The 23,754-nt window shown below is 46.4% G+C and overlaps 1 protein-coding gene across 1 annotated transcript in view; it reads left to right on the top strand.

Annotated features, from left to right (window-relative positions):
• SLC7A11 (solute carrier family 7 member 11) overlaps nt 1-23,754 on the top strand; it is a 156,575-nt gene that overhangs the window by 78,543 nt on the left and 54,278 nt on the right. The window contains exon 7 of the mRNA XM_033939248.1: nt 20,314-20,437. Within this exon, the coding sequence (XP_033795139.1) occupies nt 20,314-20,437 (124 nt within the window). The remainder of the gene's footprint in view (nt 1-20,313; nt 20,438-23,754) is intronic.

Here is a 23,754-nt window from a genome sequence, read left to right as displayed (position 1 = left end):
ATTCAGGTACTCAAGCGTTTTTCCGTCTGTCCCGGCGGGCTCACAATCTAACTAATGTACCTGAGGCAATGGGGGGATTAAGTGACTTGCCCAGGGTCACAAGGAGCAGGGCGGGTTTGAACCCACAACCCCAGGATGTTGAGGCTGTAGCTTTAGCCACTGCGCCACACTCTCCCCTGCATATGATTTGCATGCTATTAATGGTGAATATCGGGAAGTTATTTTTCAGCGCTGTTCCAGTGGTATTTTCCCGCATTGTAGAGAGCAGCGCAGGAGTTATGAGCATCGGTCTGAGTACATGCAATATTTGTAGAGACTAGTAATTTTCTCAGGAGCAGTATCTCTTTACTCCTGCTGGAATTCTGCGCAAAAAAAAAAAAATAAAAAGTAAAATTCTGCGCATAAAATTTGCACATTCTGCAAGTTTATTTTTCAGAATTTAAGCAATATTTTTGCTAATTATTATCTGGAATTTCAGTACAATCCAATATTTCTCTCCCCAAGCCAGCATCTCTTTTTTCCCCTCTCTCTCTCCTCCAAACCCCACCCCCAAGCCAGCATCTCACTCTCTCTCCTCTGTCCTCCTGGAGCCAGCATCTCTTTTTTTCCCCTCTCTCAATCCTCCAAAGCCCCACTCCCAAGCCAGCATCTCACTCTCTCTCCTCTGTCCTCCTGGAGCCAGCATCTCTTTTTTTCCCCTCTCTCTCTCCTCCAAACCCCCACCCCAAGCCAGCATCTCACTCTCTCTCCTCTGTCCTCCCGGAAGCAGCATCTCTTTTTTCCCCTCTCTCTCTCCTCCAAACCCCCACCCCCAAGCCAGCATCTCACTCTCTCTCCTCTGTCCTCCCGGAGCCAGCATCTCTTCCTCCCTAGCCCCCCCCCCCCAGCCTTCATCTTTCACTCTCTGTCTCAAGTTTCAAGTTTATTAGGAATTTATATACCGCCTATCAAGGTTATCTAAGCGGTTAGGGTCCACCATAAGCCTGAATCTCGCTATCTCTTCTCTCCCCTCACTCATCCCAGCTGGTCTGGAAAGCTGACCTTTATTGCATGACAGCTATTGAAACACCCCCTCCTGCGGGTCCAGCAGTTTCTCTTACCCCTCCCCAGGTCCTGTAAATATACAGTCTTTGCTGGTGATTAATACATCAGACAGCCCTGAAGCCTTCTCTTCCACCAGTCCCGCCTGTGCGGCAACAGGACATTGCTTTCCAAGGAGGCAGGAAATGTCTGAGAGGCTGTAGGTTGTCCAATGGCAGCCTGTAGTAATCGCTGGCAAAGACTGTATGTTTATTGGACTCAGGTGGGGGGGGAGGGGAGGGGAGGTAAAAGTGGGAGACAGTGGTGCTGGCCACAGGGGTAGGGGGAACAGGCACTGGTCCAGGGACTGAACACCTTGTAGGCGGAGGCCTAATGCATATGCAGATGTCCTCTTGACGCGGTCCCGAGCTGGAAGCTTTTCGAAGCCCAGGCAAAGTGCCAGGCTTTAAAAAGCCGCCCGGACAGTCCTCTAAAAAGAGGACATGTTCGGGTAAATTCGTACATCTGGTAACCCTACTTAGGCGGAATATTAGCAATTCGGGGTTTATAAGGTTACCAGATTTTCCGTTTGGAAAATCTGGACCCCCCCTAGCCCCGACCCCAGGCCTGCCCAGTTCCACCCATCCCTGCCTCGTCATGCCCCTGCCCCCTCCCCCCCCCCCCCCACGCTGCCTGCTTCTGCCTGACCCAATGTGGAGGAAAGCTTTTCAAAACCAGGACAAAGTGCCGGGTTTTAAACAGTCATCCGGACCCCCAGACATGACGTCTGGTAATCCTAGGTGCATATACACTCATGCATGTATCAGTGCCAGTAGTCTGTATCTATACACGTGCCCTGTTATAAAATTGTACCCGTAATGCACACTAGCGCCCTCTAGTGCAGCTAATCCTGATTGTCCTGGAAGCAACGGAGGATGAAGGGCTAGATTCACTAAGCAAACCGATCGTGTACCGATTGGTTTGCGACCTCTTTGCGACCCCGCAAATGAGGGTAAATGGCATGCAAAGTAGGAAGGATGCGATTCACTAAATTTTTCCAGGAACACAGACTGGGTTGGCCGATCCAAAAAGAAGCGACGGGCTCACGACGTGAAAAAAAAAAAACCAGTCAGCTAAGTTAAAAAAAAGTAAAAAAGCTCTACCGGGCACAAAGGGCCGGCGCATGGGCAGACCATCTGTATTAGAGTCAAGGAAGATGGTCTGCGCATGCTCAAGGATCGCCGTGTTGTCGGTGTGGGGGGGCGTGCCAACGATCACCCCCATTTGCATGCAGGCCTTTAGTGAATTCGTCGGCCTGCCTGCAATTGCCCACGGATCGGACACGGAAAGGACGGTTAGTGAATCTAGGCCAGGGATCTCAAAGTCCCTCCTTGAGGGCCACAATCCAGTCAGGTTTTCAGGATTTCCCCAATGAATATGCATGAGACCTATTTGCATGCACTGCTTTCATTGCATGCTAATAGATCTCATGCATATTCATTGGGGAAATCCTGAAAACCCGACTGGATTGTGGCCCTCAAGGAGGGACTTTGAGACCCCTGATCTAGGCCTAAGTGATTTTGCCCACGGACATGAGGAACCGCGGTGGATTTAAACTCTTGCTTCCCTGTGCCTTGTCTTGCTGTTCGAAATTCTAGGATATGCCCTCATGCCATTTTTTTTTTCTTTACCAGTTGTTTCTGAGTTTGGAAATGGCTGTGGGTAGTCCCTTTCCTCTCCATCTCATAGAAACATAGAAACATAGAAGATGACTGGAAGCTTGTTCCAATGATCAACCACTCTCTCTGTGAAGAAATACTTTCTGGTGTCGCCATGAAATTTTCCGCCCCTGAGTTTGAGCGGGTGCCCTCTTGTGGCCGAGGGTCCCTTGAGAAAGAAAATATCATCTTCCACTTCGACACGTCCCGTGAGGTACTTAAATGTTTCGATCATGTCTCCTGTCCCAACCAGAGCCAGTTGTGAAGATCATATGCATTTCTGTGTATGAAGACGGTAAGAAAACCAAATTAGTTTTCCGACTGCTCTGACAGATCGCCAAATGGTATTCCAGCTCCTAAAACTCACTTCTTACCTCCTTTTGATAAGTTTCTTGTTGGGTCTGAGGAGATTTTGCCGGAGCAGGCGGCCATTTCCTGTCATGCCGGACTAAGAGGGAAATCGAAATTGACTTTAGTCACAGCTCCAAGCTTGGTATTCTCTGCCACCGGGGGCTGCTTTCAAGAAAAGCTGTTTGATTTGGAATTGGTTTTCTGAGCAGACAGCTCCCAAAGTAATGGCATTTTTTAAAAAAACAGATGCTCTTCTGTCTGTCCTCGCTGTTCCAGCTTCCGCCGCATTGTCTCCCTGTTAAGATGAAAATGAGAAGTGCGGGATTGTGTGAACTGTGACATCCCGTTTGGCAGATTGAATGCCATCGGAGGTACAAGCAGCGGCGCGTGCTATACGGACGCAGGTCTGGCACCGGAGAACTCTCAGAAAAGGCCCTCCTAAGTTAAGACCACAATTCGTAGCACTAAGACAGTTGAAACTAGTGAAGGCAGCACTAGCCAACAAAAAGGGGAAAATGCTGAGGGGAATCTCTCTTCGTTGAAAGAAAAGTATGGACGAATGGCCAAGTTTCTTCTTCAAGTCTAGGTTTTTTAAAAATTTTTTATTAAAATTTGATAAAATACATATATAAGAACATAAGAATTGCCGCTGCTGGGTCAGACCAGTGGTCCATCCTGCCCGGCAGTCCGCTCACGCGGCGGCCCGCAGGTCAAAGACCAGTGCTCTAAATGAGTCCAGCCTCACCTGCATACTTCCCTGTTTAGCAGGAACTTGTCCAGCTTAGTCTTGAAACCCTGGAGGGTGTTTTCCCCTACAACAGACTCCGGAAGAGCGTTCCAGCTCTCCACCACTCTCTGGGTGAAGAAGAACTTCCTTACGTTTGTACGGAATCTATCCCCTTTCAACTTTAGAGAGTGCCCTCTCGTTCTCCCTACCTTGGAGAGGGTGAACAACCTGTCTTCATCTACTAAGTCTATTCCCTTCATTATCTTGAATGTTTCGATTATGTCCCCTCTCAGTCTCCTCTTTTCAAGGGAGAAGAGGCCCAGTTTCTCTAATCTCTCACTGTATGGCAACTCCTATAGCCCTTGTCTAACTTTGTCTTGAATCCCTGGAGGGTGTTTTCCCCTATGACAGACTCTGGAAGAGTTTTCCAGTTTTCCACCACTCTCTGGGTGAAGAAGAACTTCCTTACGTTTGTACGGAATCTATCCCCTTTCAACTTTAGAGAGTGCCCTCTCATTCTCTCTACCTTGGAGAGGGTGAACAACCTGTCTTCATCTACTAAGTCTACTCCCTTCATTATCTTAAATGTTTCGATCATGTCCCCTCTCAGTCTCCTCTTTTCAAGGGAGAAGAGGCCCAGTTTCTCTAATCTCTCACTGTATGGCAACTCCTATAGCCCTTGTCTAACTTTGTCTTGAATCCCTGGAGGGTGTTTTCCCCTATGACAGACTCTGGAAGAGTTTTCCAGTTTTCCACCACTCTCTGGGTGAAGAAGAACTTCCTTACGTTTGTACGGAATCTATCCCCTTTCAACTTTAGAGAGTGCCCTCTTATTCTCCCTACCTTGGAGAGGGTGAACAACCTGTCTTCATCTACTAAGTCTATTCCCTTCATTATCTTGAATGTTTCGATTATGTCCCCTCTCAGTCTCCTCTTTTCAAGGGAGAAGAGGCCCAGTTTCTCCAATCTCTCACTGTATGGCAACTCCTCCAGCCCCTTAACCATCTTAGTCGCTCTTCTCTGGACCCTTTCGAGTAGCACCGTGTCCTTCTTCATGCACGGTGACCAATGCTGTACGCAGTACTCCAGGTGAGGGCGCACCATGGCCCGATACAGCAGCCAGATAACCTTCTCCAATCTGTTCGTGATCCCCTTCTTTATCATTCCTAGCATTCTGTTCGTCCTTTTCTACGCCGCCGCGCACTGGACGGCTTCATCGACTTGTCGATCAGAACTCCCAAGTCTCTTTCCTGGGAGGTCTTTCCAAGTACCGCCTCGGACATCCTGTATTCGTGTATTTTTGTCACCGACATGCATCACTTTGCACTTATCCACGTTGAACCTCATTTGCCAAGTCCTGGACAAACAGGAGTAAAAATCAATGTTTATTGGTGTATCTTAAAATTCAATGAATTATCATAAAAATCCTACAGTGCAATTTTGGCAGACCCACTTTTTATACAGCACTATTTTTATGTTTTGTAAACTGTTGGCATTGGCCAGAATTGCAGTGTTTAAACTGCTGAACGTAGAGGCAACCCATTATATTAAAAAAAAACCATCCTTTTGGTCGTTTTTTTTGATAATGGACATTTTCCCTGCTTCTACTTTCAACGTTTAAGGCCTTAGGCCAAAAGGGGACTTAAGAACATAAGAACATAAGAAATGCCTCTGCTGGGTCAGACCTGAGGTCCATCATGCCCAGCAGTCCGCTCACGCGGCGGCCCAACAGGTCCAGGACCTGTGCAGTAATCCTCTATTTATACCCCTCTATCCCCTTTTCCAGCAGGAAATTGTCCAATCCTTTCTTAAACCCCAGTACTGTATTCTGCCCTATTACGCCCTCTGGAAGCGCATTCCAGGTGTCCACCACACGTTGGGTAAAGAAGAACTTCCTAGCATTCGTTTTAAATCTGTCCCCTTTCAACTTTTCCAAGTGTCCTCTTGTTCTTGGACGTTTTTTTTTTAAATTATGCCCCTCCACGCATATTACAGCAATGAAATAGGGATAAGAACAGACTCAAAACACATTAAGGGGCCGAAATTGAAAACACAGGCTAAGTCAAGGGCCAGACCCTGCCCAAACTCCGCCCTTGACCCATCCCCATAATAATACTAATTGTAATATCATTTTTTCCATTCACACAAGGGCTAGATTCCCTAAGTTTGCAATTCGTGTCCGATCCGTGGATGATTGGAGGCATGCTGACCGATTCACCAGCCATCTTCATGCAAATGGGGGTGACCCATCCGACGACATGGATTGCTGGTTAGCGATTGCTGTAGATGGTCTGCTCATGCGTTTGCTGTCCATTTTTTGTGTGTGTGTGTTTTTTTTTTACTCGCCCCGACTCTCCTCCGAAGTCCTGCCTTCCTTCCCCTTCTTGCCTCCGGTGCTGTCCTAATCCTGTGCACGGATCGTCTTACTTTTAACTTTTTTATAGCGAGGCTGTGGTTTTAACCCGCTTTAAACCCGTGAGTTAAAACCACGGGCTCGCACTGCGGGGGAAGGCTGGGGCGGCAGTAAGGCAGCACTGTGCAGCAACTCGTGATTCCAGAGTTGGGGGGAGGCAGAAAGCAGGTCGTGGCAGAGAGCAGGGGAGCCAGGGGGGAGGCAGAGAGAGAGTCGGGGAAGCAGACAGTAGGTTTATTTCAGTGCTGCAGGGCTGGCAGGACAGTCAGAAAGGAGGTCAGCGAATGGTCCCCAGCAGTCGCTTCGTGTTGATCGGCCAGGCCAGTCAGTGGTCAAGATTTTGGTTTAGTGAATCTAGCCCTAAATCCCTCATTACTCCAGGTATGTTAGACAGACTGTGAGCCCACTGGGACAGACTGGGAAAAAAACTTGAGTACCTGAATGTAAACCACTTAGGCCAGGGATCTCAAAGTCTCTCCTTGAGGGCTGGAATCCATTCGGGTTTTCAGGATTTCCCCAATGAATATGCATTGAAAGCAGTGCATGCACATAGATCTCATGCATATTCATTGGGGCAATCTTGAAAACCCGACTGGATTGTGGCCCTCAAGGAGGGACTTTGAGACTCCTGACTTAGGCTATAAGTGGTATATAAATACATTAAATTAGGTATTTCAGATGGACCTTCCAGTGCTTATCTGACATCACATTCTATGATAACATACAGTGGCATAGTAAGGGTGGGGGAGTGAACTGCTCCAGGCACTGTTTTGGTGGGGGCACCAGCACCTCTCCACCCCCTCCCCACCACGCTCCCCCCCCCCCCCCGTCCCTCTTTAAATCTTCACCAGCGCGAGTAACTTCTCCAGCAGGCTGCTTGTGGCAGCCTGACTCCCCTTTGAAATCACTTCCTGGTCGCGGGGCCAGGAAGTGACGTCAGAGGGAAAGCCAACGACGGCACGAGCAGCAGGCCGGAGAAGCTGCTCGCGCTGGTGAAGACTTAAAGAGGTTTGGGGAGGGGGAAGCTTGACTGTGGGGGTAGGGAAGGAGAAGGGGGGGTGCCATTACCCCAGGCGCCTCCTAACTTCGCTACGCCAAGCCGCAAATAGCCCATCAACGAGTTTGCGGCCCCTATGTGTGTCAGGCAGACCCTTCCGCAGCCCTGGGCTTTAGGATGTCCAAAATAAATATTCGTCAGATGGATTTGCTTGCACTTTGTCCGAGAGCTGTTTGTTTACTAGGAAAATCAGACCTGTATGTGGCCCCTTGAGAGCCGGAGCTGAGCAGCTTTGGTTTAAAGCATCCCACTAGACCAAGTTATTTATGAACATCACAGGGGTTTCATAGCTTGATATTAAATTTGACAATGAACTACTGCAGGAGACTGCTTATTTTTTATTAAAAATGATTTTGGCTCTGGGCAGCGTTATCCTGTTCATAAATCAAGTGCTCAGAGAGAGAATAATTCATAATTCCTACGAGAACCTTGAGGATTAAAATATGTGCTGGATTTTCATTTGCTGCTCTCTGTATTTTGAATTTTTTTTTTGGGGGGGAGGGGGGGCAATCTCCCTTCTCCTGCTGTTTCGTTCTTTTATTTATTGGCATCTGTCCCCTATGGGACGTTTGCAGAGTGTATGGTGGGGCGGGCAAAGTGAAAGCAACCCCCTCCCCCCGATATAGAGTTTTATAATCTGGTTAGGATGGTTTGAGCTGCATTTGATGAGTTTCTCTGTACTGGTTTCTCTGTGAAAATCCCTTGCCATCTCTTCCACTGTTGGTACTTGTAATCTCCGGGATGTGTTTGTATTTCATCAGAAGGTATGCCAGGGATCCTAGTGCCAGTGTTACCTAGGAAAAAAGCTGGCAGCCTTCTCTTGATGGTGCTGGCCACACATCTGGTTAGACTTTGAACTCTTTTTCTTGAAATTGTGTCTTGGAATCAATTATCATGAAAGAGAAAGATAATATAAATTTGCTAGTAGATGGAGAAAGACACAGGGACAAATTTTTCCCCTTCCCCGCAGGAACTCATTTTCCCATCCCGTCGAGTTCTTTTCCTGTCCCTGCCCCATTCCTGCAAGCTCTGTCCTCCATTGCACAAGCCTGAAACACTTTAAAATCATAAGTAGCAACATTCTAGAGCTCAGATTGTGATGTCATAATGCCTCATTCCACCAATGCCTAAGTTCCGTCCTCATCTGCACAAGCCTCAAACACTTTAAAATCATAAGTAGCAACATTCTACAGCTGAGATTGTGATGTCATAATGCCTCATTCCACCAATGCCTAAGCTCCGTCCTCATCTGCACAAGCCTCAAACACTTTAAAACAGTGGTCTCAAACTCAAACCCTTTGCAGGGCCACATTTTGGATTTGTAGGTACTTGGAGGGCCGCAGAGAAAATAGTTAATGTCTTATTAAAGAAATTACAATTTTGCATGAGGTAAAACTCTTTATAGTTTATAAATCTTTCCTTTTGGCTGTCTTAATAATAATATTGTAATTTATAGCTAAAGAGACATATGATCAAGAAACTTTTATTTTACTTTTGTGATTTATGATAAACATACCGAGGGCCTCAAAATAGTACCTGGCAGGGCCGCATGTGGCCCCCGGGCCACGAGTTTGAGACCACTGCTTTAAAATCCTAAGTAGCAACATTCTAGAGCTCAGATTGTGATGTCATAATGCCTCATTTCACCAATGCCTAAGCTGCGTCATCATCTGCACAAACCTCAAACAGTTTAAAATCATAAGTGTTCGAGGCTTGTGTGGTTACGGCAGAGCGTACAGGAATAGGACAGGGACAGCGACAAGACTCACGGGGACGGGACAGGAAAATTGAGTTCCTGCGGGAATGAGGAAAAATTTGTCCCCGGGTCATTCTCTACACTGCACCACTCTAGAAATCAAAATATTGTAAAAGTGAGCCAAGTATAAGTCAATCAAGCCATTGTGACATCACTGATGAGGCTGGCTGGCTCTTAGGCATTGGTGGAATGAGGCATTATGACATCACAATACCAGCTCTGGTTATCGGAGGCTAACACTTTTCACGCTATTTATTTATTCAATTTTCTATACTGTTCTCCCAAGTAGATAATGACAAAGGGGCAAATTTTTCCCCATCCCCGCGGGAACTCATTTTCCTGTCCCTGCCCCATTCCTGCAAGTTCTGTCCTCATTTGCACAACCCTCAAACACTTTAAAATCATAAGTGCTCGAGGCTTGTGCGGTTAAGGCAGAGCTTACGGGAATGGGACAAGGAGAACGACGCAACTCACAGGGAAGGGACAGGAAAATTGAGTTCCTGCGGGGATGGAGGGGAAAAATCTGTCCCCGTGCCACTCTTTACTGGTAGAACAGATGTGACAACATTTGTGTATAATCAGATATGTGAATGAAGTTCCAAATTCTGGGAATAATTGGCAATCTACTAAAGACCTGTCTGGTGTTAGAAAGACATGACAAGATGGCGCCACAGGTCCAATGCTTTGCTCTGTTATGCAGGCGGAAATATTGGTGCATCGTGAACGTCATGTTTGGCCTTCAGCTCTAACGGGATTCAGTGCCAGCCAGTCAGAATTCATCATATGTTTGTTGCAACATTGCTGCCTTAGCTCTAATCTATTGCTGACATCTTATTTTCATTCTTCTTTTTCTCTTCGTTGTCTCGGTGATCTTTTTATGTTTTGTTTTTTCTTTTTGCCTCTCCTCGACTCATCTGTTTCTCCTCTCCTTCCAACCGTCTCTTTGGTATGTACCAGGCCTCTTTCCTCTGCTGTCTGTCCCTGAACCTCTTCAAATAACTCCCATTGTTCTCCACATTGGATCTGCCCTCTTAAATTTTGCTCCTCTGTTATTTGGACTGCTTCCAGTTTCTTCCCTATGCTACGGGGCAGTATGGCACTTTCTGTGTAACCAGTCTGGATATATACCGTATTTTCTCGCATATAACGTGCGCGTTATACGTGGTTTTTACAAACCGCGCATACCCTTGCGCGTTATACGCGTGAGCGCGTTGTACAAAAATTTTTTTACATAGTTTCCCCCCCCTCCGACGCCCGATTCATCACCCGGAAGGAGCGCTCGCACTCCCACCCCGAAGGACTCCTCGCACCCCCACCCGAAGGACCGCTCGCACCCCCACAGCCTCACCCCCCTCCCCCATGGAGAAGCTGTCTACCTTGTTTCCGGATGCCAACCCAGCTGCTTCCTCTGCCGGCGATCCTGCCCCTTCTCAGAGCCCTGTGCTGCGCTGCTTCCTCTTCAGGCGGTCCCGCCCTTTCTCTGATGTCAGAGAAAGGGCGGCACCGCCGGAAGAAAAAGCAGCACAGCAGGGCTCAGAGAAGGGGCGGGACCGCCGGCAGAGGAAACAGCTGGGCTCGCTGGCATCCGGAAACAAGGTAGACAGCTTCTCCATGGGGGAGGGGGTGAGGCTGTGGGGGTGCGAGCGGTTCTTCGGGTGGGGGTGCGAGCGGTCCTTCGGGGTGGGAGTGCGAGCGCTCCTTCGGGGTGGGGGTGGGAGCGGTCCTTCAGGGTGGGGGTGCGGGTGCGTGCGAGCGGTCCTTCGGGGTGGGGGTGCGAGCGGGCCTGCGGGGGGGTGAATCGGACGTCAGGGGGAGGCATCAGGCTTTCAGGGTAGGGACAGGACTTCAAGGAGGAAAGGAGAGTCGGGGCGGGCGAAAACAGAGTCAGGGTCTCCAGACGAGAGTCGGGGCGGGCGAAAGGAGAGTCGGGCAGCATGCGCGGTATACGGGTGTGCGCGGTATATAAAAATGTATGTACATAAATATGTGTTTTTTGCACGCTATACCCGTGTGCGCGTTTTACACGGGTGCGCGTTATCTATGTGAAAACACGGTAGTCCCATAGAGAGATGGCTACTTTATGCTGTCTACATTAATTTGGTGGTGGATCTAGGGCAGCGGTTCCCAAACCTGTCCTGGGGGGGCCCCCAGCCAGTCAGGTTTTCAAGATATCCCTAATGAATATGCATGAGAGAGATTTGCATATAATGGAAGTGACAGGTATGCAAATCTCTCTCATGCATATTTATTAGGGATATCTTGAAAACCTGACTGGCTGGGGGTCCCCCAGGACAGGTTTGGGAACTACTGGTCTAGGGGGAGAGCAGTATCACTGGGGGGGGGGCAGCATTGGTAGGAAAATCCAGGCCCATGGCCATGCCCCCAGGCCCACCCAGTCCCTCCCCATTCCGCCTGTGTCACGCTCCATTCCGCCCCCCCCAGCCCTGCCCCCAGATGGCATCTGCACATGCGGGGACGTGACACAATGACATCACACGCATGTGCATGACATCACCACTTTGCGTCTGCGCATGTGTGGATGCCCCTTCCCGACGCGATGTTGACGGGAAGTTTTTCAAAATTTGGACAAAATGCCGGATTTTGAAAAGTCGTCCGGACCCACCGTTCATGTCCTCGAAAAGGAGGCACGTCCGGGGGAAATCCGGACGTCTGATATCCCTAGGCATTGGCAAACCAATCTATGCACTTTTGATTTTCCGCTGGTGCTCAATAGCTCAGGGCCGGGTTCTCAAAACTTACCGAAACTTTAACAATGGTCGCTCCACCGGCTCCACCCAGTTTAGCGTGACAGTATTTTACCGGCCAATTATCACAATGGCTCACCGTGGTCTTTTCTGAATTTTCTAACAGCCTCCGACTCTGCCATACAAACAGGTCGTTGATATTAAAATGGTAGTAAAATGGTCTCATTAATATTTAAATGAGCACTCTGGGCTGGCTTTTGATGACCAAAAATTACATAGAAACATAGAACTAGACGGCAGATAAGGGCCACGGCCCATCAAGTCTGCCCACCCTACTGTCCCTCCCCTCCCTTTGCCCTGTGAATAGATCCCATGTGTCGATCCCATTTGGCTTTAAAATCAGGCACGCTACTAGCCTCAATCACCTGCAGTGGAAGACTATTCCAGCGATCAACCATCCTTTCCGTGAAAAATAATTTTCTGGTGTCACCTCGTAGTTTTCCGCCTCTGATTTTCCACGGATGCCCTCTTGTTGTCGTGGGACCCCTGAAAAAGAAGATATCTTCCTCAGTCTCGATGCGGCCCGTGAGATACTTGAACGTCTCGATCATGCCCCCCCTCTCCCTGCGCTCCTCGAGCGAGTACAGACGCAATTTGTCCAGCCGTTCCTCGTACGGGAGATCCTTAAGTCCCGAGACCATCCGGGTGGCCATTCTCTGAACCGACTCCAGTCTCAGCACATCCTTGCGATAATGCGGCCTCCAGAACTGCACACAGTACTCCAGGTGGGGTCTCACCATGGACCTGTACAATGGCATGATGACTTCCGGTTTACGGCTGACGAAACCCCTGCATATGCAACCCATGATTTGTCTAGCCTTGGACGAAGCCTGCTCCACTTGATTGGCAGCCTTCATGTCCTCACCGACGATCACCCCCAAGTCTCGTTCTGCTACCGTTCTTGCTAGGATCTCACCATTAAGGGTATAGATCTTGCATGGATTTTGGCTGCCCAGGTGCATAACTTTGCATTTTTTGGCATTGAAGCTGAGTTGCCAGGTCCTAGACCAGCACTCCAGTAGGAGTAGGTCGTGTATCATGTTGTCGGGTGTTGAATCTTCGTTCGTAGTGCATTTGCCCACAACATTACTTAGTTTGGCGTCATCGGCGAATGAAGTTATTTTCCCTCGAAGCCCTTCTGTCAAGTCCCTTATAAAGATGTTGAATAGGATCGGGCCCAAGACCGAGCCCTGCGGCACTCTACTGATCACCTCCGTCATTTCGGAGGGGGTGCCATTCACCACCACCCTTTGAAGCCTACCTCCAAGCCAGTTCCCAACCCATTTCGTCAATGTGTCTCCTAATCCTATAGAACTCATCTTGCCCAGCAACCTGCGGTGAAGTACGCTATCGAATGCTTTGCTAAAGTCTAGGTACACTATGTCCAGGGACTCCCCAATATCCAGCTTCCCCGTCACCCAGTCAAAGAAGCTGATAAGGTTGGATTGGCATGATCTTCCCTTAGTAAATCCATGTTGACGGGGATCCCGTAGATTCTCCTCATCCAGGATCTTATCCAGCTGGTGTTTAATTAGAGTTTCCATTAGTTTACTCACTATCGATGTTAGACTCACTGGTCTGTAGTTTGCTGTCTCCGTCTTAGAGCTTTTTTTGTGGAGTGGAATGACGTTGGCCGTCCTCCAGTCTAACGGGACGTTGCCTGTACTAAGGGAGAGGTTGAAGAGCGCTGACAGTGGCTCTGCCAAGACATCGCTCAACTCCCTAAGCACCCTGGGGTGTAGGTTGTCAGGCCCCATTGCCTTGTTAACCTTGAGCTTTGACAGCTCATCGTAGACACTGCTGGGCGTAAACTCGAAGTTACCAAATGGGTCAATTGAGTCGGCCCTTGTCTGTAGCTGAGGGCCTAGCCCCGGCGCTTCTCGGGTGAAGACTGAGCAGAAGTATTCATTTAATAGTTGGGCTTTTTCCGAATCCTTTTCCACATAGTCTCCGTCTGGTTTCCTAAGACGTACGATCCCGCCTGAGTTCCTACTTCTGTCACTGATATACCTGAAGAAGGATTTATCTCCCTTCCGGATGTTCTTTGCCAGAGACTCCTCCATGTGGAATTTAGCCTCCCTAACTGCTGTTTTGACAGCTTTTGATTTGGCCAAATAGTCTGCTCTAGAGTCCTGTTTCCCCGATTGTTTGTAAGAGATGAATGCTTTTTTCTTCTCCTTGATGAGGTCTGAGATCTTCGCAGTAAACCACTGCGGCTTGTTGTTCCTTCGCCGTTTGCTTACTGATTTAACATAGCGGTTTGTCGCTTCCTGTATGGTGGCTTTCAAAGTCGACCACATTTCTTCTACGCTATCGGTTTCTGTTTGCCTTTGTAGCGCCTGGTGAACAAAGGAACCCATGTCTAGGAAGTTTGTGTCTTTGAATTTGAGGCTGGTCTGGGGCTGTCGGTACAGTGAAAAGTTGTATTGTTTACCGGAGCTTCTATATCGCTGCTAATGACTGGGGAGTCAATTCTGAAAGTTTTGCATGAGCTTCAGTAGTGCTGTTACAATACATGAGCTCCAGTATAGGTGTTACAATATATGTGCTTCAGTATAGGTGCTACCATACTTAAGTGTCTCAGGCAAGTGTTTCTGGCTGTGGCTCATGATAAAATATATATAAAAAATATCTACCATATACATAAATTATAGAATTTTTGGTTGTTAGACACATCAATATGTATGGATCATAAATTCATGTTTCGCTATAGCTGGACCATTTGTGTGGAATGCGTTGTCTGGTATCCTTAACGGTTTTCTAGAAATCTATTGCAATTTTAGAAAGTTGCTTATGACCCATTTGTTTGCTCAAGCTCTTTTGAGCTAATATTCTGCTTCTTGAGTTAATATTTTACTTTCTGAATATCTTCTTTTTTGCAGGTTATTAGATTTGAGCTTCTTGATTGAAGTAATGTATTATAGGTTGAGATGGTATAATCTTATGATTTTTGCTGATGTAGGGGATCTTTATGTTGTGCAAATCCTGAAATATATATATGGAATACTGTGAGCCGCCTTGGATAAAGGCAGATTAAAAATGTTTTAAATAAATATAATAGTTTTGGGGAAAAACGAAATCTCAAAAGCATGCATGGGAAGCCTATAGAAAAGAGCAAAACCCCAACCTTGACCAACCTAGTAATAAACTCGGTCTCATACCCCCTTCAACCCACGCTAAAACTCCTCGGAGTACCGATAGACAGAGGCTGTACCATGCAACCAAAGAAATTAACAAAATAATAAAAACATCATTCGCAACTATGAGAAACCTAAGACAAGTCCAAAAATTCTTCGACAGAAAACAATTTCATCTCGTGGTTCAATCACTAATCCTTGGCCTAATAGACTACTGCAACATACTATATCTCCCCTGCCCAGCAACCACGATAAAACAACTTCAAACAATACAAAACACAGCCCTAAGACTTACCTACTCATTGAAAAAATATGACCACATCACAGAAGCATACCACAACTCACACTGGCTCCCAATACAATTCCACTGCCTTCTTTTCAAAGCTATAAACGGAGACAGCCCTACCTACTGGAACAATCGACTAACTCAAACCACCTCAACCAGACACATGAGAACCCATACAATATTCACAGGCCCGCCAACCAAAAATGTCAAACGAAGAAAAATGTATGACAACCTACTGACCACCAGAGCAGCGAAACTGGACAGACAACTCTCCAATCTGCTGACTTCGACCATAGACTACAAAACCTTCAAAAAAGAAACAAAAACCCTACTCTTCAAAAAATACATAAATCCAATATAACACAACCAAACATGTTCCGAACTCCTCCTGCAATACCAACTACTCCTTAGCAAATCAGAAAATGTTCAAACTATTCCCTAAGTACTTCTTAATATCATAACAATTCTTATGTAATCAGCCTTGAACTGCAAGGTAAAGGCGGAATAGAAATCACTAATGTAATATAATGTATATTGCACTCCAGTAAGGCACCACCACGATACGCGCACCTACAGTATAGCTTTTCCCGGCACATGCGTACATTGACACCTCTTTTCGTGGACTATTCTGCGCATGTGCCGATCACAATCGCCAGCGACTGATCTCATGTGAATATGGCGACCCTCCATGAACCTCCGTGAACCTCGTTTGCATGCGCGATTCTCTGACAATGACTCGTGTTTTTTTTTTTTTAATCGGTACATTTACGACCGCAATAGCGGCCCGTCGGATTTTACTGGCGATGTTAGAGAATCCGTCAGTCCAGGCCAAAACTGGGATTTGAACCAAAAGGTTTTACTGAAAAATAGTCTTTAAGCACAAAGGACAACGTCACAATCACGGTAAGGCAGAGAACAGAAATAAAAGCAAAGATGCGCTTTGATATCAGTGTAGCTGATATCAGACAGACTTCTACAGTCTCTGTCCCATATGCGGCAAAAAGGGTCAAGAGCAATTATAAGTATTTTATAACACATTCAAATTGTCTGAGTACAGGTCTTATCTGTCTCAGGAGGAGGGAAAAACATCTTATACTGAAACTTAGCAAGTAAAATGAATAAGAACATAAGAATAGCCTTACTGGGTCAGACTAATGGTCCATCAAGGCCAGTAGCGTGTTCTCACGGTGGCCAATCCAGGTCACTAGTACCTGGCCAAAACCCAAGGTGTAGCAATATTCCATGCTACTGATCCAGGGCAAGCAGTGGCTTCCCCCATGTCTTTCTCAATACCAGACTATGGATTTTTCCTCCAGGAACTTGTCCAAACCTTTCTTAAAACCAGCTAAGCTATCGGCTCTTAGCTGGTTTTAAGAAAGGTTTGGACAAGTTCCTGGAGGAATAATTACTGGTTTGTTGCCTTGAGAATGAATGTGACTGTTTAGCAGACTGGATGGACCACATAGGTCTTTATCTGCCTTCATTTACACTTACCCCTCTATAATCGCGGTCCGCGGTTTTGGTTATTTGCGGTTTTTCAATCGAAGGCCCTGCCCCCAAATTTATGTCACAGGAAATTGCTGCTCTCAGCTGCACTTTCTTCACTGGAACAGGTCAGATTATTTGCAGTTTTGGGTCTTTTTTTCTTTTTTATGGAAAAACTGTGAATAACGTTATAAAAGGTTATTTGCGTTTTTTTCTCTATTCGCCGCCTTGCCGTTCCCCTATCACTGCGAATGCGGAGGGGGGAGTGTACTCTGTTACTAGATTACCAGCGGCGTGGCGAGGGTGAGAGGCTCTCGGGATGGTGGCGCCCCTCCCCCAGCCCTTGTTTCCGCCCCCCTACTCCTTCACCGATCCCACCTGCGGCGCACGCCCCCGCTCCTTACCTGCACCTGCCTGTCGCGCCCGCCCCTTTCCCTTCCCCTGTACCTCTAACATAACATAACATAACAACTGGATTAAAATTACTTAATTATAATATTGTAATCACATCATATGTCATATTGTATTAATAATTGGGAGGAGGGTGGGAGAAAATGATTGTTTTATGTATTACCGGTGTAGTTAATAGTGCGTCTTATGCAGTATTTTATGTTTAATTCATTGTATTGCACTGTCAAAGTTTGAAAATCAATAGAGATTAAAAAAAAAAAAAAAAACCCTCAAAAACATAAAATAACAACTCACTTATATACCGCAAATACCATTAAATTCTATGTGGTTCACAGAGATTAACAATACAAATGAATGCGTCTTTAAAGCTTGTGGCGGTCAACAACGTGCTCCTTGCGACCCCCGTCGGCTCTCCCTCTGACATCACCCGGACGTCCTATGCGCGGCACCCGGAAGTGACGTCAGCGGGGTCGCAAAGAGCACCTTGTTGACCGCCACGAGCAACTTCAACTAGAGGTACGGGAAAAGGGCAGGGAAGGATGGGGCGGAAAGGAAGAGAGATGCCAGTGTCCCCATCAAGACAGTTCCCAGGGCAGTGTCTTCCCCTCCCCCCCCTCATACTATGCCGCTGATCAGTCATAATGGCAAAGGCAGTCATTATTCCGAGGGCTAGATAAACTGCTGTTCTGATGTTCTTCATTTTGGCACCAAGAACTATCAAGCAAGTTGCCCTAGAGAGCTGCTTCCTGACCTTGCTGAATGGTTTAGAATTTATCTACTCTGGGCTCTAGTGTGTAAGTAGTGCAGGAAGCCTCCCTTCCCCTAAAGACCACACATTAGAAAGAAAAAAAGCACATTAACGGTAAAGTGTTTCCACCGTTACCTTCCCTTTCGTCCAGAAGCAGCTATTTAACCTGGAATAGGTTTGGAAAAGGGTAGCGGCATTGCCTAGGCATTTTAAATGTCATAAAAGCAGTCTTAAACGTCCTGAGCTTTTTCATTTTATGGGGTTCATTTTCAAAAGGTTAAAGTCCTCCTTGTGCCCTTCTAAAGCTGAAAGCCAGAAAGGTCACTGCATCAGTTGATTGCCACAGTTCATTGGCGCTGTTTACATCGGCAGCTACAGTTTGATATGGCATTGAAATTGGGCTGCATCCATTTTGTATCTGCAGAGTGTAACCCGGCTAAACCTGAGACTCACGAGGCAAAGTCCTTAGTGTTATTATGAGACAGTAGCTGCTTCTCATTGTACTGGAAAGGATAGAAGTGAATTGTGTTTTTTACTCGTTCCAAAAATTCTAGGACTAGGGGGACATACGATGAAGCTACGAAATAGTAGATTTAAAACAAACTGGAGAAAATATTTCTTCACACGACCTGTAATTAAACTCTGGAATTTGTTGCTGGAGAATGCAGTGAAATCAGTTAGCTTTTCGGGGTTTAAAAAAGGTTTGGATAATTTCCTAAAACAAAAGTCAATAAGCTGTTATTGAGACGGCTTGGGACAATCCACTGCTTAATCCTATTATTTGCTCCTTGGGATCTTGCCAGCTACTTGTGACCTAGGTTAGTCACTATTGAAAACATTATACTGGGCTTGATAGACCTTTGGTCTGTCCCAGTATGGCAGTTCTTATATGAGCCAAGTATACAGTAGGATAATCAAGCCATTGTGACATCACTGATAAAGTTGGCTCTTAGGCATTGGTGAGATGAGGCATTATGACATCATAATCGCAGCTCTGGAATGTTGCTACTCTTTGGGTTTCTGCCAGCTAATTGTGACTTGGATTGGCATCCGTGAAGATGGGATACTGGGCCAGAAGGACCTTTGGTCTGTCCCAGTATGGCAATTCTTATATGAGCCAAGTATACAGTAGGATAATCAAGCCATTGTGACATCACTGATGGGGCTGGCTCTTTAGGCATTGGTGGAATGAGGTTTTATGACATCACAATCTCAACTCTGGAATGTTGCTACTCTTTGGGTTTCTGCCAGGTACCTGGTGACCTTTGTTGGCCACTGTTGAAAACATTCAATAGATGGTCCCTGCTCAGAAAAGCTTATAGTCTAATTTGGACAAACAGACAGGACATCTCAGGGTTGGGGCAGAAGGAATGATACAATGGAATATATGTGGGCAGACATGTCACCAAGTAATTTACACCGCTTATAGAATAGTATCAGTTGCACTCAATGCACGGTGTACTTAGGAACGACTGATGGGCCTTTTGGTGCATCAACGGTACAGTTTAGGGAGTGAAGAACTTATTTGCACAACAGAAGAGCGCGACTTGGGTGTGATTGTATGTGATGATCTTAAGGTGGCTTAAGGTGACGGCGACAACTAGAAGGATGCTCGGGTGCATAGGGTGAGGTATGGCCAGAAGGAAAAAGGAGGTATTGATGCCCCTGTATAAGACTATGGTGAGACCTCATTTAGAATATTATGTACAATTCTGGAGGCCGCACCTTCAAAAAGATATAAAAAGGATAGAATCGGTCCAGACGAAGGCTACTAAAATGGTATGTGGTCTTCGTCATAAGGCGTATGGGGACAGACTTAAAGATCTCAATCTGTATACTTTCGAGGAAAGGCAGGAGAGGGGACATATGATAGAGACGTTTAAATACCTACGTAATGTAAATGCACATGTGTCGAGTCTATTTCATTTGAAAGGAAACTCTGGAATGAGAAGGCGTAGGATGAAGTTAAGAGGTGATAGGCTCAGGCGTAATCTAAGGAAATACTTTTATACAGAAAGAGTGGTAAATGTGTGGAACAGTCAACCTATAGAATGTGTCAATGCCTTTTTCCTTCTGTCATTCTATTTGAGCAGGTACTGCGGACTCATTCATTGGAACGTATTAGTAATATAGTTAGGGTTACCAGACATCCGGGAAACTGTTCGGGGTTCCCGGACAGACTTTCCAAAACCCGACATTTGTCCGGGTTTTGAAAAGCCCCTACAAGCTCCGGCCGCATCTGGAGGGTCTCTGAGCATGCGCGGATGACGTCATCCGCGCGTGCTCCAGGCCCTCTGGACGCGGCCAGAGCTTATCACAAAGAGAGGAAACTTTCTCGGGGTGGGGCTCGAAGCAGCACTGGGTGGGGTTATGCATCCGGGGATTTTCTTTTTTTTTAAATATGATAACCCTAAATATGGTGCTATTTTTGCATTTCAGAAATATTCCTCTTGCGATTTGCATATCGATGGTCATTGTCACAGTAGGGTACGTGTTGACAAACGTGGCTTATTTCACAACCATAAGTGCCGAAGAATTGTTGCTCTCCAAGGCCGTGGCTGTGGTAAGTAAAGAAAACACAGCAGTATCAAGAGTTATAATTGTATTAACTGAATAGTTCTTAATTAAATATATCTTTCAAACCCTGCAGTTCTGGGTCTGTGAGCTCGTCCTTCCTCCCCATCGAGGGGACGAGCTCACAGACCCAGAACTCTGATCGTTGAGAGGGAATGCCTAATGATCCCTTTTCCATCTGCTTGCCTACATTTAAATACGATTAGCACTAGGGCTGTGCATCGATTCAAAATTTTAATCATGCAATTAATCGCACAAACTGCCCTCTTGCATTTCCTGCCGTATTGTGCAATATAGACATAACAGATGTAAATTCTCAAAACTGGCACATTTCAATCCAGTTGTCCCACACAAAGGCGGAATATCAAATCCAATTACCCCCTTACTAAAAATTAAATCATTTATCTTACCTTTGTTGTCTGGTGATTCTCTTTCTTGTTCCAGATCTCTGGCTCTGCTTCCCTGTGCTCTATCTATTCACTCTTTCTTTCTTTTTTTCTCCTCTTTACTCCTATATCCATCTTTCATAAACAACCTTTCTTTGATTTTTCTTTCTCCTTTTCAAATCTGTCTAGTTTCTACCTCTTCTCTTCCCCTTTCTGCCATTCATAGGCAACATCATCTCCCCATCCCTTCCTTTTCTTTCCCTTCCCTTCCATGGGTACTCTCTTTTCCCTCACCTCCCTCTCCCCACTACTCCCCATTTCTCTCCTTCCCTCCTCGGTCACTATCTCTTCCTTTCACTTACTCCACCTGAAGTTGCTAAAACGAGGGCAGCGTATCAGAAAATATGCAAATTAGCACCAACGGCCATTTAGAACAGTGTTTCTCCACTTAGGCCTCAGGCACACCCAGCCAGTTAGGTTTCCCAAATCTCCACAATCAACAAACATGAGACAGATTTGCATACAAAGGAGGCCACACATGCAAAGCATAAGCCTATCTATGCACAGGATTCACTGAAGTCCCGAAATCTATCCGATTCGTGTCCTATCCGTTTCCGAGTCATTGCAGCCGATTGATTCAGTAAAGCTTGTCCATACAAATGATCCGATCGTAAACACGCCGCTATTCGCGCAGAAACATCGATCGACGCGCGTGCGCACTGTATCCTTGTTGGTTTTGAAGCACATAACGCATGCGCGAGCTCTTTAGGACGCGACAATCTAGCTGGAAGGAAGGGGGGAGGGATAGCTGGCCCTTAAAAGTTATATTTGATTTTGGATTTTTTTTTAATGTTATTTGGCATTGATATTTGAAATGTACACTGCGCAAGGAGAGTACGGGGTTAATCCGCGATTTTCTCGCCATGCGAATTACAAATCCAAGATTCACTCCCGCGTTCGCTTATGCGAATTCCAAAAAAAAAAAAAAAATATTTCTAACGCTTACGTACATGAAAGTTTACATATATTTAAAAGTTTAGATATATTTTGGATTTTTGGAGGGGTAGATATATATTTTTAATGGGATTCTTAATATGCACGCGTCAGTTTCGAGGATGTAAACGACTGGTCCTCAGCAGTCGTAACTTTTTGGACATGAAAGGCCAGTCGGTTTGGACAAAATGGTTTCACGCATCGACGCGTTATGAAATTTACATTCCTTTTTACTCATTTGCATGCGTAGATCATAGTAACATAGTAACATAGTAGATGACGGCAGATAAAGACCCGAATGGCCCATCCAATCTGCCCAACCTGATTCAATTTAAATTTTTATTTTTTCTTCTTAGCTATTTCTGGGCAAGACTCCAAAGCTCTACCCGGTACTGTGCTTGGGTTCCAACTGCTGAAATCTCTGTTAAGACTTACTCCAGCCCATCTACACCCTCCCAGCCATTGAAGCCCTCCCCTGCCCATCCTCCACCAAACGGCCTGGGACCATCTCTTTTCAACATATTCATAAGGGATTTAACCTGGGGGCTTCAGGGTAAGGTAGCACTGTTCGCCGACGCCGCCAAACTGTGTAATATAGTAAGTGAAAGCAGTCTCAAGGGTAGTATGACGCAGGATCTGATCATGTTGGAAAACTGGTCCTCAACATGGCAGCTGGGCTTCAACGCTAAGAAGTGTAAAGTCATGCATCTCGGCAGCAGAAATCCATGCAGAACATACACCTTGAATGGAGTAGCACTAGCTAGGACTTCAGAAGAACGGGATTTGGGAGTAATCATCAGTGCAGACATGAAGGCGGCCAAACAAGTGGAGAAGGCCTCATCCAAGGCAAGGTAAATGATGGGATGTATCAAGAGAAGCTTCGTCAGCCGCAAGCCTGAAGTCATAATGCCACTTTACAGAGCCATGGTGAGACCTCATCTGGAGTACTGTGTGCAATTCTGGAGGCCACATTACCGTAAAGATGTGCTTCGAGCCGAGTCGGTCCAGCGGATGGCCACTAGAATGGTCTCCGGACTCAAGGGTCTCTCATACGAAGAAAGACTGGGCAAATTGCAGCTCTATACTCTAGAGGAGCGCAGGGAAAGGGGGGACATGATTGAGACATTTAAATATGTCACAGGACGTGTCGAGGTGGAAAACGACATCTTCCTTCTCAAAGGACCATCGGTCACGAGAGGGCACGAACTCAAACTCAGAGGAGGGAACTTTAATGGTGACACCAGGAAGTACTTCTTCACAGAAAGGGTGGTGGATCACTGGAACAAACTTCCGATGCAGGTGATCAAGGCCACCAGCGTGCTCGACTTTAAGAATAAATGGGACATCCACGTAGGATCACTACGAGGGTCGAGCTAAAGAACTAAGTCATTAGCACCCAGACTTAATGGGGTGGGTCAGTAGAGTGGGCAGACTTGATGGGCTGTAGCCCTTTTCTGCCGTCATCTTTCTATGTTTCTATGTTTCTAACGGCCATACACCGACACAGACCGTACAAGTCTGCCCAGTAACTGGCCTAGTTCAATCTTTAATATTATTTTCTGATTCTAAATCTTCTGTGTTCATCCCACGCTTCTTTGAACTCAGTCACAGTTTTCCTCTACACCACCTCTCTCGGGAGCACATTCCAGGCATCCACCACCCTCTCCGTAAAGTAGAATTTCCTAACATTGCCCCTGAATCTACCACCCCTCAACCTCAAATTATGTCCTCTGGTTTTACCATTTTCCTTTCTCTGGAAAATATTTTGTTCTACGTTAATACCCTTAAAGTATTTGAACGTTTGAATCATATCTCCCCTGTCTCTCCTTTCCTCTAGGGTATACATATTCAGGGCTTCCAGTCTCTCCTCATACATCTTCTGGTGCAAGCCTCCTATCATTTTCGTCGCCCTCCTCTGGACCGCCTC

Source organism: Geotrypetes seraphini, chromosome 1, assembly GCF_902459505.1.
Source record: "Geotrypetes seraphini chromosome 1, aGeoSer1.1, whole genome shotgun sequence".
Lineage (NCBI taxonomy): Eukaryota > Metazoa > Chordata > Amphibia > Gymnophiona > Dermophiidae > Geotrypetes > Geotrypetes seraphini.
Note: the sequence above shows the minus strand (reverse complement) of the source record. Positions and strands in the feature narration are given on the sequence as shown.